Raw genomic sequence first — 15,603 nt, 5'->3', positions numbered from 1 at the left:
ATGTGACCGATTTTGATGAATGAGGGCTTAAACGAAAGATCTCACCAAATACTACAACTTTCTAAAATATTTGAACTTCGTTGGACCAACACCAGGGGCGCCACAGTCGAAAAACCAATTTCAATATCACATAACCTCAATTATCTCGACTGTCGCTGAACCGATTTTGATGATTACTTCAACATAATTGTAGAAGACATTTGTCTCTACATTTCGTCCATACATCATTTTCCGCTCAGACTACGCTATCACTCCGATTTTGCCGTTTAAGTGTGAAAAAATTGATTTTTCCCATAATAACGCTTTGAAATCACTCAGATGCCAATTTGACTGCCTCTACTCCACCAAGACACTTAAAATAGGGTTTTAAATGAAGAGTCTCACAAAATACAACAATTCTTTGATATAGTTGAAGTTCAACAAATGACTACTTGGGGCACTCTGGATGAAAAAAAACAAGTTAAGAAACAAAAAACCTCGCTTATCTTGGCTTCTGAGTAATCGATGAGATCATGTTCTATGGGAAAATTATAGAGAACATTCTGGTCTACATTTCACCCATATATCACTTTTGTGCCAGTTCATCCAAATCCTTGATATTTTGGTTTAAATACAAAATTTGCATAATTTCACGAATTTGATTCAAGATATCTGAATGGCGTCTCCCAACTTCAGCTCCAAATCGAATTTGCATGCACTCCGAGTTAGCTCACGTTAAGAATCTCACCTACATAAGCCGGTTAGGATTATCTGTCCCTTTTCAATATCATATTGATCTTTAACCTTGAGGCAACCTTATACGTATTTGTTGTGAAAGAATTTTAGAGAATCCTACCGATATTTTTCCGATTGGGATCGATGCAGTCGTGCTTGGAATTTCAAATAAACTCAAATTTATTTAAAAATAAAAGAGTGATTAACTGGTAAACTTAAAATTGGGTAACCTTTGACCCTGAATAATTCAAGATGGCGATCTAACCTGTCACATGTCTATGGACGAAATGTTTTCTTACAAAACATATAACATGTAAGAAAATAATTGAAAGGGCTTGAAACAATTTTGAAATAAATTGAAAAAAAAATTGCTTATGACAATTTAAGAGGAACGCTTGAGGAGGATGGAAGGGCAGGAGAAGAGAACTTATTGGAATAATCTTTAAAAAATGTCTTCGTAGAAGGATCAACGATGTCGGGAAAGGATTTTCAATTAGTTTAGTTATTTAAAGGCATGGGAAAAAGAGCTAAACTAAAGTAGAAATAATTTTTGTCGCACTTTTCTCATTTCACGGTAAGTTATACGAAATTTACTTATGGAAAATTTGACATAGCATCGATTTTGATAATATTTTCCTTTATTCCCCTCCCTGATTTGAATTCTAAGTCACAAATTCTTTTCTTAGATAATTACACTATATCAATTAATTATGTTAGAATTAAATAAATTACTGTATCAGTCGAGAAAAAGAATTTAAATTCAGTTACTGTTAAAATATCTGTTTTATAGTGTCTATCAGTGCCAGGGGCATGACATTTCCTGTTTCCCATATGTTTCTAGCGAGCCGAAAAAACTTTTGAGTTTATTAGCTGATTTCTGTCATTGTAGAATGAATTAGCAAAATATACTAATACAAAATAAAAGCCAATTTAATAACGAGGAGGCAACCGAAACCCCTAAATTGGCAACCTACGTAGTTTTGGAGATATCTCGTGAAATGTGTACGAAAACAGGGAAAAAATTACACTAAAACCGGTCGCATTTTTCAGAGCTAATGTCACCCCCTCATCAGTGCTATTTAATAGATAATTTGTTTCTTTTCACTTTAACTCTTTCGCGTCATTAGGGTCATATATGACCCGGGGAAAAAACAATTTTTTTGACTATTTACATTAATTGAAATCTATCGATTTGTGCACGACATCATAATACAGTAGAGTCTCTCAAATCTGAATCTCTCAAATTCGAACGCCGTTTGGATTCAAAATGTCAATTGTGAGGTTATGTTAGAAAGCTCATATTTATTAGTGAATGAAAATCATATTTATGTGCTTCTTCCTGAATGTTTATATACATTATGGTCGTGTAAAATGAAAAGGAAGTATGTTATCACTAAGACTTATGAGAAAGTACGGGAATTTGATTCAAAGTACAATTTAATCTCACACAAAATTCGTTAGTTTTGAAAATATCATTCGAATTTGGGAGGTGAGAAATGTCAGAAATACCCCCCGAGCGTTCGAATTTAGGAGACTCTACTGTAGAAGGATGTAAGATTCTTGGCTAATTTTCTCAAGACTCCAGATATTCAGGAAAAGAAAATATTTGAGATCAAAAATCACTAATTTCGAACTTTGTGAAATGACTTTTCTTTTTCAACATTTTTTATATTAAATGTATTTTTTTTCAGCAAAAAGTTCTTTAAAAACACAAAATAGAATATCCAAAGATTGTATATTGCATATTTTGATATAATAAACTACTCTCAATTTTCCAGAAAAGCGTGTAGAATTTTCCGGGTCATATATGACCCTATTGTCGGCAAGGGTAACAGTGTTTTCATCCCAAATCTATAGCGAAATGTAGTTGGGACATTGTTTTTCTTTGTGAAATGCAGGTGGGACATCTTGCTCCTGGACATTTCATCTTATATCTGATGAATTATAACATATTTTGCAATATTTTAGAGTATTCTGCAAGCGTCTCATATTGTGCAATTGTATTGTGTGTGAATAAATATGTAGATAAGTTTATTTTTACCAAATATCACTCAAAATATTGTGACAGTGACTGTTCAAGGGATTACCAGGAAGATTCCTTGAACACCAGGAGTACAGTGTTCATCAAGACAATTCAGTTTGCCATGGTTTTGGCCAAATTAGTAACTTCAAGCAAAAAAAACTCTTAAAATGCCCGTGATATAGATTTTGGAAATGGTATGCACACTTCCCTTGAGGACAATAGGGTCATATATAACCCGGAGTTTTTCCGAGTTTTCACGCAATGAAAAATTTTTTTTCCTCTCTGAACTATTATATTTGATCATAAAGCATTAGGAAAAACTCAATTTTACATGAATTCATCTGCTGAATAAAAGTGTGACGTGAAATAGTTAATCATCTATTATGGTGTCTGTATATTAGAAGCAATTTTCGTCAAAAATTGCATTTTTTTTTTTTAAATCTGACGTTTCTGCAAATAAAGGTAGGGGAAATTTTCTTTAAAAAAGGCATTTTTTAAAGAAATTGCTCCTAGTGTGTAGAGGCCATTCTGTAACGGGCTAATTCCAAAATATGACCATTTTATAACTAAATCTTTTGCTTATTTCTGCTAAATTCTAAGCAGCACTCGCGATCAGAACGGCGATTAGCTAAAGCGTTTTTTCTTTAAATCTTGAACTGTAACCTAAAAAATCGTATAAATAAAAACCTTAAAAACTTATTAATAAAAAAATCTAACTAAAAAAAAACTACTTCTTTACGGTGTAGTTATTTCACCACTTTTTAGTCGAGACAATCACCATCACATGTTTATGCAATGTGGGGAGTTTCTGAGTTAGTACTTCACATCTTACATTGGAATATTGGTTAAAATAAAATGAGTGCTATCCGGAAATCTATGGGCTTCCTGCCTAGGAAAGCTTTATGGAACTATTCATCAGTTCAACAGTATTCAGTGCCATTTGGGCGCAATCTTTGCCATTCATCTCGTAAGTAGAAAATCAATAATTATTTTTTGTTTGTACAAAAACTCTCAACTCACTCACTCTCAAAAATCTCGCTCTCTGTGTGCTCCCCTCCTCTTCTCTTACTCACCGAAGGTCCAGCTCCAGAAGCAATTTGGCCGTCAAAGAGAACACAACCACTTGTTACAGTTTCTCGACACTTTCACAAATCACCGCAAAGGTTATCAAAACGCATTAAAATGGTAAGTATTTTATCAGCGAGGCACAATTCCCGAATAATATTCTAACGGAAATGCTTCGATTTTCTAGCCAAAGCTTGAGGGTGAAGAACGTCAAAAGCAGCTTGAACCACTTTTCAAGGCTGGTTGGACCATGGTTCAGGGCCGAGATGCCATCTATAAGGAATACTTATTCAAGAACTTCAACGAGGCATTCAGTTTCATGACCAGAGTGGCACTTTTGGCTGAGAAAATGGATCACCATCCTGAATGGTTCAATGTCTACAATAAAGTCCAAGTCACAATGTCTACCCACGATGTCTCCGGATTAAGTAGTAAGGATGTACGAGTAGCAAATTTTATGGAGGAAATTTTTAAGACCTACCAGTAAATCCGGCTCTTCAGCATCAATGAATTTTGGGTCCAAAATGGCACTAAAAGTGACAATAAAAGAATTCTCACACTCCAAAATTGGCTTTTTTGCAATTTATGCTGCAATGTCTTTACTGAGGATTTCATAAGGTGCATTCTCCTCCCTCCCCGGAGAGGTTTCGTCAGTGGTGTATCTGAAATGGAAGCGGAGGCAATTGCAACATCATCCAAAAGAGCTGTTATTATTGTTTTAATTTACCCAATTTTTCTGAAAAAATCCATTGCGCTGGGATTGTTCTTGAGCACTGTGAGCACGAGTTTTTCCATGTGCCAGTGAGCAGCTGCAGTTTCTAGAATCTTCATCATGTGTGAGCCCAATCCTTTACGTCGAGCATTCTCCTCTAATTGAGCCTCATAACTTCAAGAAATTACAGATGTTTGGGAATTTCCTCATAGACCAAAGTTTGTAAAGATACTTACCAATACAAAACACTCCTCTCATAGTCCACATCGAACCGGAACATGCAGTAAGCTACCGGAATATTTGTATCTTCTGTGTACGCAACCAAATACCTCGCCCAGTGTTTGTTCATATCAGCCTGCTTGATTTTTGGCTGCCATCCGAGAGAGCAGGTGCTGTAGAATGGTCCCACATTCCTTTCAGCCAGCTTTATGGCCCACTTAAGTGTTTTCTGTGGGATATCAGCTTTCCTCCAAGACTTTAGCCGTACACGAAAATCATCTTTTGTGTACACAAACATCTCCTGGAGGCTCTCCAGAGGATCCTTTGCATTAGAAGCTTTTTCTATCAACTGCTGTCTTTCCTTTACAGTCACTTGAACCATGATACTTTGTTCTTTCTCCAAATTCTTGACTAAAATTTTACAAACAAAACAGCGTCGCTTGCTTTGTGAGGTTATCTTACACGCTGTCATGAAAGTCGCGCGCATTTTTGGTTTCCCTTTATCCAGGGATAATATTTTCGAAATTACAATCGAAAAAGGTATTTCGCATCTGTACGACTGCAACGGTTAATTTTCAAAAAAGTATTCTACCATACACGGAACAGAATTAGAAAAAATGCAGAAACACAGTTTTATAAACTAAGTATTAATTATTTCTAATGAAAAGGTTAATTTAATGAAATGCTAGTGATAAGCCGTAAGCCTAGATCAGCTTACTGTAGGTGAGATTCTTAAAGTGATTAATTAATTAATTAATTCTTTATTGTACGTGGGCCTTCTGGCCATTTAGTACATGAATAATGTAAGAAATAGGGTGCCTGAGTCCATTTCAATAAAACAACCATAACCTAAGCTACTTGACAATTTTCTTCCCTATGAAGTTTACACAAACTTCTTACAAAGAGTAATTCAAACATAATGATTCCGGTAATGTTTTAAATTTAAATAGAAAAGATGAGAAATGTAAATTAATCTTTACTTTAAATGAAGAGAGAACTAATTCATATTAATTAGAAAAAAGAAAAAATAAATAATAAAAGAAAAAAGGAGAAAAAAGAAAAAGATATAAGATAGATAAATATGAATTTTCTTTGTTTTCAACTAAGCCAATGGAGCATTATTCATTCAATTTTCAATTCTTTTTTTTTTTTTTTTTTTTTTTTTTTTTTTTTTTTTTTTATTAAACATTTGGATTAAACTCTCAGTCCCGTAGAGGCTACGAATGACACCATCCTTTCCAAGATCTCAATCCTTGATCCCAAGAGCTGTTGGATTTCAAGGTTCTCAATATTAAATCTTCTGCGCTCTTGAGCATAGCTAGGACATTCCACCAGGACGTGAACGACAGTAAGATATGTGTTACAGCTCTGGCATCTTGGCTGTTGATCTCCCGTCATTAAAAAAGAGTGAGAAAAGTTACAGTGCCCTATTCTAAGCCTAGTGAGAGTTACTTGATCCCTTCTGTTGCAAAAGTGATTTTTGAAAATGGGGGTATCTTTAATGCATCTGAGTTTGTTGGACAGAGGCATGTCCTTCCATTTTATTTTTCTTAGTTCACGAATGGTTGATTTGGCCCAGGAATTACGATCTTTAACTGAGATCTGGAAATCAGAAATCGGGTGGTTAGATGCATTAAATGCTGACGCATTCGCGTTGACAATACCCTCACTGAAACCCGGGTCATACAAAAAATTACATTGTCCTAGGACAATCAAGTCTCTAAGCTGTGCGGTGTAACCCGACAACAATCGGAAGTTACAGACATTTTTTAGGGCCTGTAGACAATTGGTAATAATAAGTGGGTTCGGGGAGTTAAAGGCTAATTTACACGCGGCAATTAGAGCTTTTTCTTCTAGCGTGGTTTTAGATGCCATATCATTGACCTTACCTTCCACTATCCACCTAGAATTTTCTACCCAGATACCGTAACCCGCTTTGCCCGAGAACTTGTTGCCAGCTACGAAAATTTTGGTGTTTAAATTGTTTCCCTCGAGCTTGTTATAAATAACTTCTCTTGATCTATTTGGGTCTATTCTATATCTTTGACTGTCTAGGGAGATATCTAAGCGACTACGATCCATCGTCCAATATGGTTGTTTTCCCAAGTACTGGAATGTGTTATGTCTAGGTAGGTTCCATCCTGCCAGGACCGAGGATACCTTTTCAACCCAGGAAATTATTCTGCCCCCCTCTCTGAAACCCGCACACATCTCCTTATACATTGTAATATGTTGATTAGCCGAGATCTTATTCCAGTATTTGACTGTGAGCAGCGTTCTTCTATCATCCAAATTCATAAGACCTGATTCTGCGATAAGGCTGTCCGTAGGGGAACTTCTAAACGCACCCGTCGCTGCTCTGATTCCAGCATTATGTATCGAATCCAGTTTTTTTAAGATGGACTTAGCTGCTGTGTAAAAAGACACCACCCCGTAATCCAGTTTCCCCCCGACCAGGGCCTGGTGGATCGATAGAAGTTGCCGCCTATCCGCCCCCCATTCAAGATTAGAAAGAACCTTAATTATGTTAACTCTTTTTTGACAGTTATCTTTAATTTCTTTAATGTGTTGATGGAAAGACAGTCTACTATCAAATGTGATTCCCAGGACTTTTAGAGTATTAACTTCACTAATCGTATTATTTTTAAGGGTAAAGTTTGGATGTCTACAATTGCGTCTTCTACAAACGTGCAATGTTTTGGACTTCGAAAATGAAAAGTTAAAGCCGTATTGTTGGGCCCATACCTCTAGCTCGTCCACCGCCGTCTGTAATTTTATTTGGAGGTCTTCTGAGGACTTTGCCGAGGCAAATACTAATAGATCGTCTGCATAAAGCACATGCTTGACTCCTGGAATGTTTAGATAGTCCGAGGAACTGTTCATGGCTATCAAGAAGAGCGGGACAGAGAGTACGCTACCTGTTGGGGTCCCGTTCTCTTGTGTAAGTCTAGATGACATTTTATTACCAACGTAAACATTAAACTGCCTATCTCTTAAAAAATTTTCAATATACCTAAAAATCTGTCCTTCTAAGCCCCAATCTTTTAATTTATTAATGATTACAACACGCCATACCTTTTCATAGGCTTTTTCAATATCTAAACTAATGCAAGAAATATGTTCCTTTTCGTTAATTTTATTTGCCATGAAATGTTGTAAATAAGCTAAATTATCTGTAGTACTTCTATTTCTCCTGAAACCCGATTGATAGTCGGAGAGCAGATGGTTTCTCTCGAGCCACCAATTTAATCTTGAGGATACCATTTTCTCAAGGAGTTTACCTACACAACTCAGGAGCGAAATAGGCCTATAGCTTTTAGGGTCTGTTGGGTCTTTATCTGGTTTCAAAATTGGAATAATATTCGCACTTTTCCAAATATCTGGTATAGTGCCTTCTGAAAACACTTTGTTTAGAATCAAAAGCAACCTGCTCATTCCTTGGGGTGGAAGATTCTTCAACATCTGATAGGTGATTCCGTCTGGCCCTGCCGATCTCCCCTTCGCGACCCTAAGAACCTGAGACATCTCTTCGAAAGAGAATGGTAGATTAAGCTCTATACAAGTATTCCCCAGTGGAACTGTTTGATACCCTAAAAGGGATTCCCTTTGGCAGAGCGCCTCATCTGATAAGCCTGAGTTGTCTGAGTTCTTGGCAAAAGTTCTGGCTAGTACTTCACTCATATCTTCTTCTGTGTTGACAACTTGTCCATTTTCTATTAATTCTCTGATTGCAACTGATCTATGTTTCCCCGAGAACTTCCGAATTTTATCCCAAACTACTTTAGGTGGGGTGTCTGCCTTAATGGAACTAACATAGCTCGACCAACTTTCTGCTTTGGCTTGTTTAATTACTTCTTTAACCTCCTTCTTTTTCTGGTTTAATAAATCTAAATTCGCTACTGAGGGGTGCTTACGGAACTTCCTAAATAGTCTATTTCTCTCCTTAACATTTTCTTTAACCGAATCCGTCCACCATGGTACTCTTTTCTTTCCGGGAATCTCTCTGGTTTGGGGCATGCTTAACGCTGCCGCGTTTAAAATTGCTTCATTAAATAATCTGACTTGTTCGGTCAACTCAAGATCTTCAGGAAAGTCAAAGGCCCCCACACAGCTATTGAAGAAGATACCCCAGTCAGCCCTGTCTTCGTTCCATCTAACTCTATGAGTATTGCTTTGATTCGCGGAAAAATCCTTGACTAGAATCGGTTGGTGGTCACTATTGTAAGCTTCCGTTACTACTTCCCATTCTAAAGAAATAGACAGAGCGGGAGATGAAAGTGTAATATCAATTGCTGACAGACTTCCGTGACCCGGATGCAGGTAAGTTGGGCTACCATCGTTCAGCAGGGAGACTTGATTGTTTAATATAAAATCTTCTAGTTGGTTACCTTTAGTGTTAGTTCTAATACAACCCCAAGTTACGCTGTGTGAATTGAAATCCCCCCCGATGATCATGGGAGCTGCCAGAGCACTGTAAATAGAAGTAATTTCCGTTTGAATGGAACGAAGTTGAGGTTTAAGATAAACTGAGCAAAATGAAATTTTTCTGCCATTGAATGAGCTTGAGACCGCCACAGCATCTATATCAGGACTTAACGAAATCTCAGAGAAGACCACATCGTTTCGCAACAATATCGCAGAGCCTCCGTGAGCAGAGTCAAAGAGGCTCTTGTTCGATACTACTTGATAGCCTCTTAGGGAGGGATTATCAGTGAATTTAAGATGTGTCTCTTGTAAGAGTATAATATCTGGATTGTATTTGCTCACCAGAAGCTTTAAATCGTTGTAATTATTAAAGAAACCGTTAATGTTCCATTGGACTAGAATCATCATAAGAAAAAACTTAAAGAGATTTTAAGGATTCCTGGCGTGAGAGAGACAAGGCAGGGCTTTGCCTTCAAGGAACGATAGCCATGTGACAATCGTTACCCTGCCCGCCCCCCGCCCTGCCCCTCCCACGCCTAGGAATGTAAAGATAAATACCTAGTCTACACCTACGATGTTTTTAATCGTTCTGGGACTGGGACTCAGGTTGCTGTCTTTTTGAGTAACTGCTGCATTGTGTTCTCTGGGATTTCTGGCCTGAAGTTGGCTTCCAAACTGCGATGGGTAGGGTGCTGTCTTCTTTTTCTTCTTCTTGTTCTTCCCTGAGGAAGGTGGTCCTGTCTTCTTTCCCTCAGAGCCTTCTGAGGAAAGAGACCTCTCTTTTGTCCGTTTGGGGCACCGCAAGCCTTCTGGGTGGGACTTTAACTTTTGTGACACTGGGCCAGTCGCAACAGTTTGGGACTGGGCAGTGATCACCTCCTCGGAGCTTTTGGGGTCAAGCTCCATCGCTGCATCCTCTGCCTCAAATTCTGCTTCTGCTTCTTCAAAAGGCTCCCCCTCTTCTGAATCAGCCTCTTCCGTTTCTGAGATGGTCGAGATATCGGGAGTTTCCAAAGGAGACTCTGCATCTTGGGCCTTTTCCTGATGGACCTCTACTTCAACTACTAGTGGAACTTGGTGCTCTTCAATTTGGGATAGATTTTCTCTGGTCACTCTCTCATTGTCCATGATTTTCTCGTGCTCGTTTTGGTGTGCCCTTTCGTTCCTCAATGACTTGCAGGAGTCGCAGTGACAATTGGTGCATCCACTCTGGGTAGGGGTTTCCTGCTGTCTCAAAGTGTCTGCAAATGTCTTCCTTGATTGACCCATCCTTTCAATGAAGATATTCTTCGCCTCTGCGAAAGAGACTTTCTCATAAACTTTAATTTTTTGTACTGCGTATTCTGCCAGGTACTCAGGGCATTTCTTGTGCCAGCTAACGTGGCTGCCTCCACAATTAATGCATTTAACATCCTTGACACATGGATCCGGGTAATGGTCCTTTTCAGCGCATCGTCCACACATCGCTACTCCCCTGCAGGACGTCTTCATGTGGCCGAATCTTTGGCAATTGAAGCATCGGATCGGGTCTGGTACAAAGGGGCGGACGTCTAGTTTGAGGTACCCCGCTTTCAGCACACTTGGAATGTCCGGAAGATCAAACGTGATCACAAAGGTGCCGGTATTTTTCCACACTGGTACGTCTTTTTGGTTCTGAGAAGCTCTCTTCTCCACATCCGTTGCCTTCCTTCTTAGGTGGCGCACTTCCACAACTTTCTGAGATTTTAGCTCTTCCAACAACTCTTTCTCCTCCATGTATACGAAGTCCCAGCATTTGACAATTCCTTTAGCTTTATTGAGCTTGGGATGCTCTGTGACTGTCACGTCGTGCTTCCCAACTCTCGTGACATTTAGGAGACGGGCAGTCTGGTCTTTCGATTTTGACTCTATTATTAGTGTACCGTCTTTCTGCCTTGTGATGTCTTTGACGTCTCCCAGCGCTCGCAGTGACCGTGCAACGGCGAATGGCGAGATGGGAGTAGTTGAATCCGTGTCCTGGGATGCGTTTTTCATGACTAGAAATCTTCCTGCATTGTCTATACGCTCAATTTCTTCAAACCGGGTGCTGAAGATCTCTTCCCCCCTTCTCTTCTTTACTGCTCGATCCAGGGACGGAAAGTCCCGCGACCCAAGCGAGAAGAAATCCCGCTGGGTCCCCCCGTGCAACCAGGGCGGCATCGCCCCACACGTGTTCACCTCTAACCTCACTTAACCAGTGGCTTGTTTTTCACTTTTCTCGTGAAACTACTCCTTCTTTCTTACAATTTTCACTTCCAAGCCACAAAACTATCTCTCCTCTATCACCTGAGTCTTTATAATAATAAGAATAATAACTTTGATATGTATAAATTGCACAATTTTAATTGAGCTTTTGACAAATCAACTGGTCACTTTGCGCACCACGTTGCCAAAAAAAAAGGATTCTTAAAGTGAGCAAACTCGGGATTGCATGCAAATTCGATTTGGAACTAAAGTTCAATTAAGCGATTTGGAATCAAATTCTGTTTCTAATTTTTCAATGTGTTATAAATGAATTTGGTCCATTACAATATTATATTTTAATAGCTAGTCTAACTCCTCAAATTTTCAGAAAACAGCTATGGAGTGCAATCCATAGGGAACATAATACACTCAGTCCCGGGATTATGCACATTTTCGGGACCGAAAAAATCGCGCGAAATGGCATTATGCATCGAGAAAATTTGCATAACCGCAGGGGCTTTCTTTTGAATAAATCGTCCGTTAGAACGAATTTCGTGCGGAGTAAAAGTAGTTCAAACAAAAAGATTCAACTGTTTAAAAGAAATTCATCAACAAACAGTACTTTTTGGGCAGAGTTCTTCAATAAATGGTTAGAATATTTAAAAAATTTACCTTAATAAAAGAAATTAAAGTTTTATTCTGAAAAAGTAGCAAAATGTTTTCAAATGTCCCGCGTCGCAACATAGTATACATTCAGGCGTATTTCAAAAATAAGTTCATAAATTGACTCCTAAGGGTAGGCAAACTTGCATAATTGTGTGTGCATAATTCCGTCAGGTGCATAATCCCGAACGACTTAATGCCGGGACTGAGTGTAGAGGAAAAAATGAATTGTCCGAAGCTTGAGTCGTCCGAAGGTAGCGGCGCTTTTCCCCTAAGTAATTCTAAACGAGTAAGAATATTTTTTTAATCACAAAAGTTCATAAATATTTATGCTGAAATTATTCCATTTTATTGCGAAAATTTTGAGATTTTTCCTTTTGTTTCATTTCCTCATACTTAGCAGGATGCTTTCGTTTCTGATGGGCGTACTTATTAGCCTTACTGTTAAATTGCCTGGGACAGAACAGACAAGTGTAGAGAATTTGATTAGATGTATGAGTTGCCATGTGCTCTCTCAATCCCAAAGGTGTTTTAAATGCACTTTCACAGAGATTGCATTTATGCTTCTTTTCGCGAATGTGATTATACTTTATATGTTGCTGCAATGCAGATTTGTTAGCAGATATCTTACTGCATATATGACACTGAAACACCTGGCCAGAATCATTGTGACGTTCCATGTGAGTTTCCAAATGGCATTTGTACCTAAATGAATTGCCACATACTGGACATGAGTGATTCCTCTCAACCTTCTCGCCAGTATGGAGTTTCTGATGGCGCAAGAACATAGATTTATACTTGAATTTCTTTGCACAAATCTCACATACATCATAGGTCTTTTCTTCATGCATATTTCTAATGTGATTGGAAAGATTGAGCTTTGCAGGAAATGCTTTACTACAGTGAGGACAAATATAATCCTCTCCAGTAGCATGTACAGCGGTATGGGCATTCATGCGAAAAGAACTCATGAAAGTTTTTGGACATTTAGGACATTTGTACTTGTGTTGGTCTTTGGGAGTGTGACTATTTACTGTGTGCAATTCCAAACCAACTTTGTTCTTAAAAGACTTAGCGCATTGAGTACATTTGAACGCATCTGGGTTCATATGAAATTCAAGATGTTGCAAAATCCTAGATTGGCTTTTTAACTTTACATTGCAACATACCACATATCCTGTACGCTTGTGAACTGTACGGTAGTGACTTCGTAAATCTCCTAATGTCGCATGCGATTGGTCACACATATTGCAATCCATCTTGAAGAATTCTTCAATTTTCTTTATATTTTCTGATTTTTTCAATTCCTTGGGATTGACTTTCGTTCGCTCCTCTTCACTTTCTTCATCTTCACTCGTATTGTTCTGAACAGAAGGAAATGCCGGATGTTCAGGAGAGTGAAGCATGGATGATAAGTCTCCGTCACTGTCTACATTTTCTTCTGAAGGTTGTCCTTGCTTTCTTAATGATGTTTTAATGCAGGAGTCTTTCTGTACAGTTCTCAAAGACTTTCTCCTTAAATTAGTCTCCTCTTTTGGCTCATTACTTCCCAATTCATCTTTTAAGTCAGGCAATGTCTTTATGTCTACTATTTCAAAATCAGGTTTTCTGTCGATATCTCTTAAATCTCCATAAATATTCTGCAATTTGGATTCGCTTTCCCGTATAGTCGAGATAAATTCCAGGCATATATAGGTAGTATCCAAGCATTGTCGGCAAATGAATTTGGGCCAGTTGTCTGTTTCTTCTATCTGTAAAAATCTAATCTTAAAATAATGGAAAATACATAAAATAAATAGTCTTTCTACCTCTAATCCAAAGCTTGTCTTGAGAGATATGTGAATATCATTAAAGAATATTGATGAATACTCTACAGAATTTTTAACGCACAAACGACACAATTCATGCTCTTTCGATTCAATTTCTTCTTTTATGATAAATTCAGTATGTAATTCTAGTAAATCCTTGTTATCTGACATAGTGCAATATGCAAAGCGTGTTTTTAGTTCTCTTTCTTCTTCTTCTATTTTATGTAAGGCTGTCGGACTCACTCGGGTTCATATACAATAGCCACTTTTGTTTGTTCACTTAGTTCAAATTAAAACTTTCCGTTATTACATGTACTTCACTGACTTCACTCGATTTCACTATTTTATTTTATTTATATTTTTAATTTATTTATCACTTATTTATTTATCACTTTTTTTAATATCACTTATTATTGTTATACGATCACAGTTTTTGAGTTATTATATGCTCACTTTTATTTCTTTGATATATTTGTAGATCTCCTTATATGTTTCTCCGTTTGCTATTTTAAGAATATTTTTTATGCTCACTTTTCATTATTAATGCACTTATAGTTTTCTCTTATCTCATTAAATTTTCTGCATTGGATCACTATGTGATTTATATCTTCCACTGTTTCGCACTTATCGCATAATTCTGTGTCCTCTTTTTTATTAGTTTTAGAAACTTCTTGTCACAGCAATGTCCACTTCTAATCCTTTTTGTATTATTTTTATTTGATCACTTCTTAAATTTATATTTTTGAACCATAATTTTTTTTCTAATATTCCCTGTCTGATTTCATGGTTGAATTTTCCTTTAGTTTCACTATTTTTTTTCTCAAAAATTTGTCCATTTTTTCTACATGAATTCTTTTCTTGTTCTGTCCACCTCTTTTCTATTTAAGCTACATTCAATACATATCCCATCCTTCGTTGCTTCCTTAGCTGCTTTATCAGCTCTCTCATTTCCTTTAATATTTATATGCCCAGTGATCCATTGTATGGTAACTTTTATATTTTTATTTGCGACCACTATTTCTTTAATTTTATTTTCATATATTTTGTTGCTCTCTTTTAAAAATGATAAACATGCGCTCTTGGAGTCCGTTAATATAATTATCTCTTCCGCCTTTTTTTCGACACTGAGTTTAATTGCAATAAATATTGCGATGAGTTCTGTTTCTTTGATTGATATTTTTTGTTTTATTTTGCACTTTAACACTTCTTCCGTTTTTTTCAAAAAATATTCCAATTCCTGTGTCTTCGTCAATGATGGATTCATCCGTGAATATTCGCTCTTGTTCCTTATATTGGTTTATAATTTCATATGTGTAAGCTCTCAATTCTTCTCTGCTAGTGTCCTTTTTATTGCTCAACTCGCTCAACTTATTAACTAATTCTTCTTTGATTATTAGATTGTCTGGCATTCTTTCACTCTTTCTGTCCCTTGCGATGTCTTGTATGTATTCATGCGATCTCGTAATTCATAATAATTGAAAATTTGCAACAGTTCTCACCGGTAGGGCTCTTTCTGCTTGCTTAAGTTCACTTTAGGGCTCCGTCGTATTTAACGTCAAATTTTATTTCTCTTACTGATTTTCTCTGAATCTAATTTCCTTGTAAAATTTCTTTTCAAATTTGATTATTCTACTTTTAACTTTAATTTGGACACTCAATTTATATAATATAGCACTAATTTTTATCAATATTTTATCATTTTCTCTATGCTCTGAATTCAATATAGATGGACTTATCGTCGCGCTCTTTTCTCGGACGTGTCGGATATTCAC

General features: G+C 37.2%; 3 protein-coding genes across 3 annotated transcripts; 1 reads left to right on the top strand and 2 right to left on the bottom strand.

The window, feature by feature from the left end:
• Window positions 1-3,538: 3,538 nt before the first annotated feature.
• On the top strand, window positions 3,539-4,369 carry LOC129809451 (pterin-4-alpha-carbinolamine dehydratase). The gene is made up of 3 exons (XM_055859276.1): window positions 3,539-3,704; window positions 3,816-3,922; window positions 3,990-4,369. Exons 1-3 carry the CDS (start codon window positions 3,593-3,595, stop codon window positions 4,287-4,289), a joined length of 519 nt encoding a protein of 172 aa, XP_055715251.1. The 5' UTR covers window positions 3,539-3,592; the 3' UTR covers window positions 4,290-4,369.
• Window positions 4,357-5,220, bottom strand: LOC129802263 (N-alpha-acetyltransferase 40). The gene is made up of 3 exons (XM_055848001.1): window positions 4,751-5,220; window positions 4,530-4,688; window positions 4,357-4,464 (listed from the first exon to the last, which is right to left on the bottom strand). The coding sequence occupies exons 1-3, from the start codon at window positions 5,218-5,220 to the stop codon at window positions 4,386-4,388; spliced, it is 708 nt and encodes a 235-aa protein (XP_055703976.1). The 3' UTR covers window positions 4,357-4,385.
• A 7,132-nt stretch (window positions 5,221-12,352) lies between these two features.
• LOC129809432 (zinc finger protein 391-like) lies at window positions 12,353-14,993 on the bottom strand. Its single transcript, XM_055859255.1, has 2 exons — window positions 13,832-14,993; window positions 12,353-13,774 (listed from the first exon to the last, which is right to left on the bottom strand). Exons 1-2 carry the CDS (start codon window positions 14,000-14,002, stop codon window positions 12,362-12,364), a joined length of 1,584 nt encoding a protein of 527 aa, XP_055715230.1. The 5' UTR covers window positions 14,003-14,993; the 3' UTR covers window positions 12,353-12,361.
• Window positions 14,994-15,603: the final 610 nt, after the last annotated feature.

Source organism: Phlebotomus papatasi, chromosome 1 (genome assembly GCF_024763615.1).
Source record: "Phlebotomus papatasi isolate M1 chromosome 1, Ppap_2.1, whole genome shotgun sequence".
Taxonomy (NCBI): Eukaryota; Metazoa; Arthropoda; class Insecta; order Diptera; family Psychodidae; genus Phlebotomus; species Phlebotomus papatasi.
The sequence above is the reverse complement of the archived record's forward strand: the minus strand, read 5'-3'. Positions and strand labels throughout refer to the sequence as shown.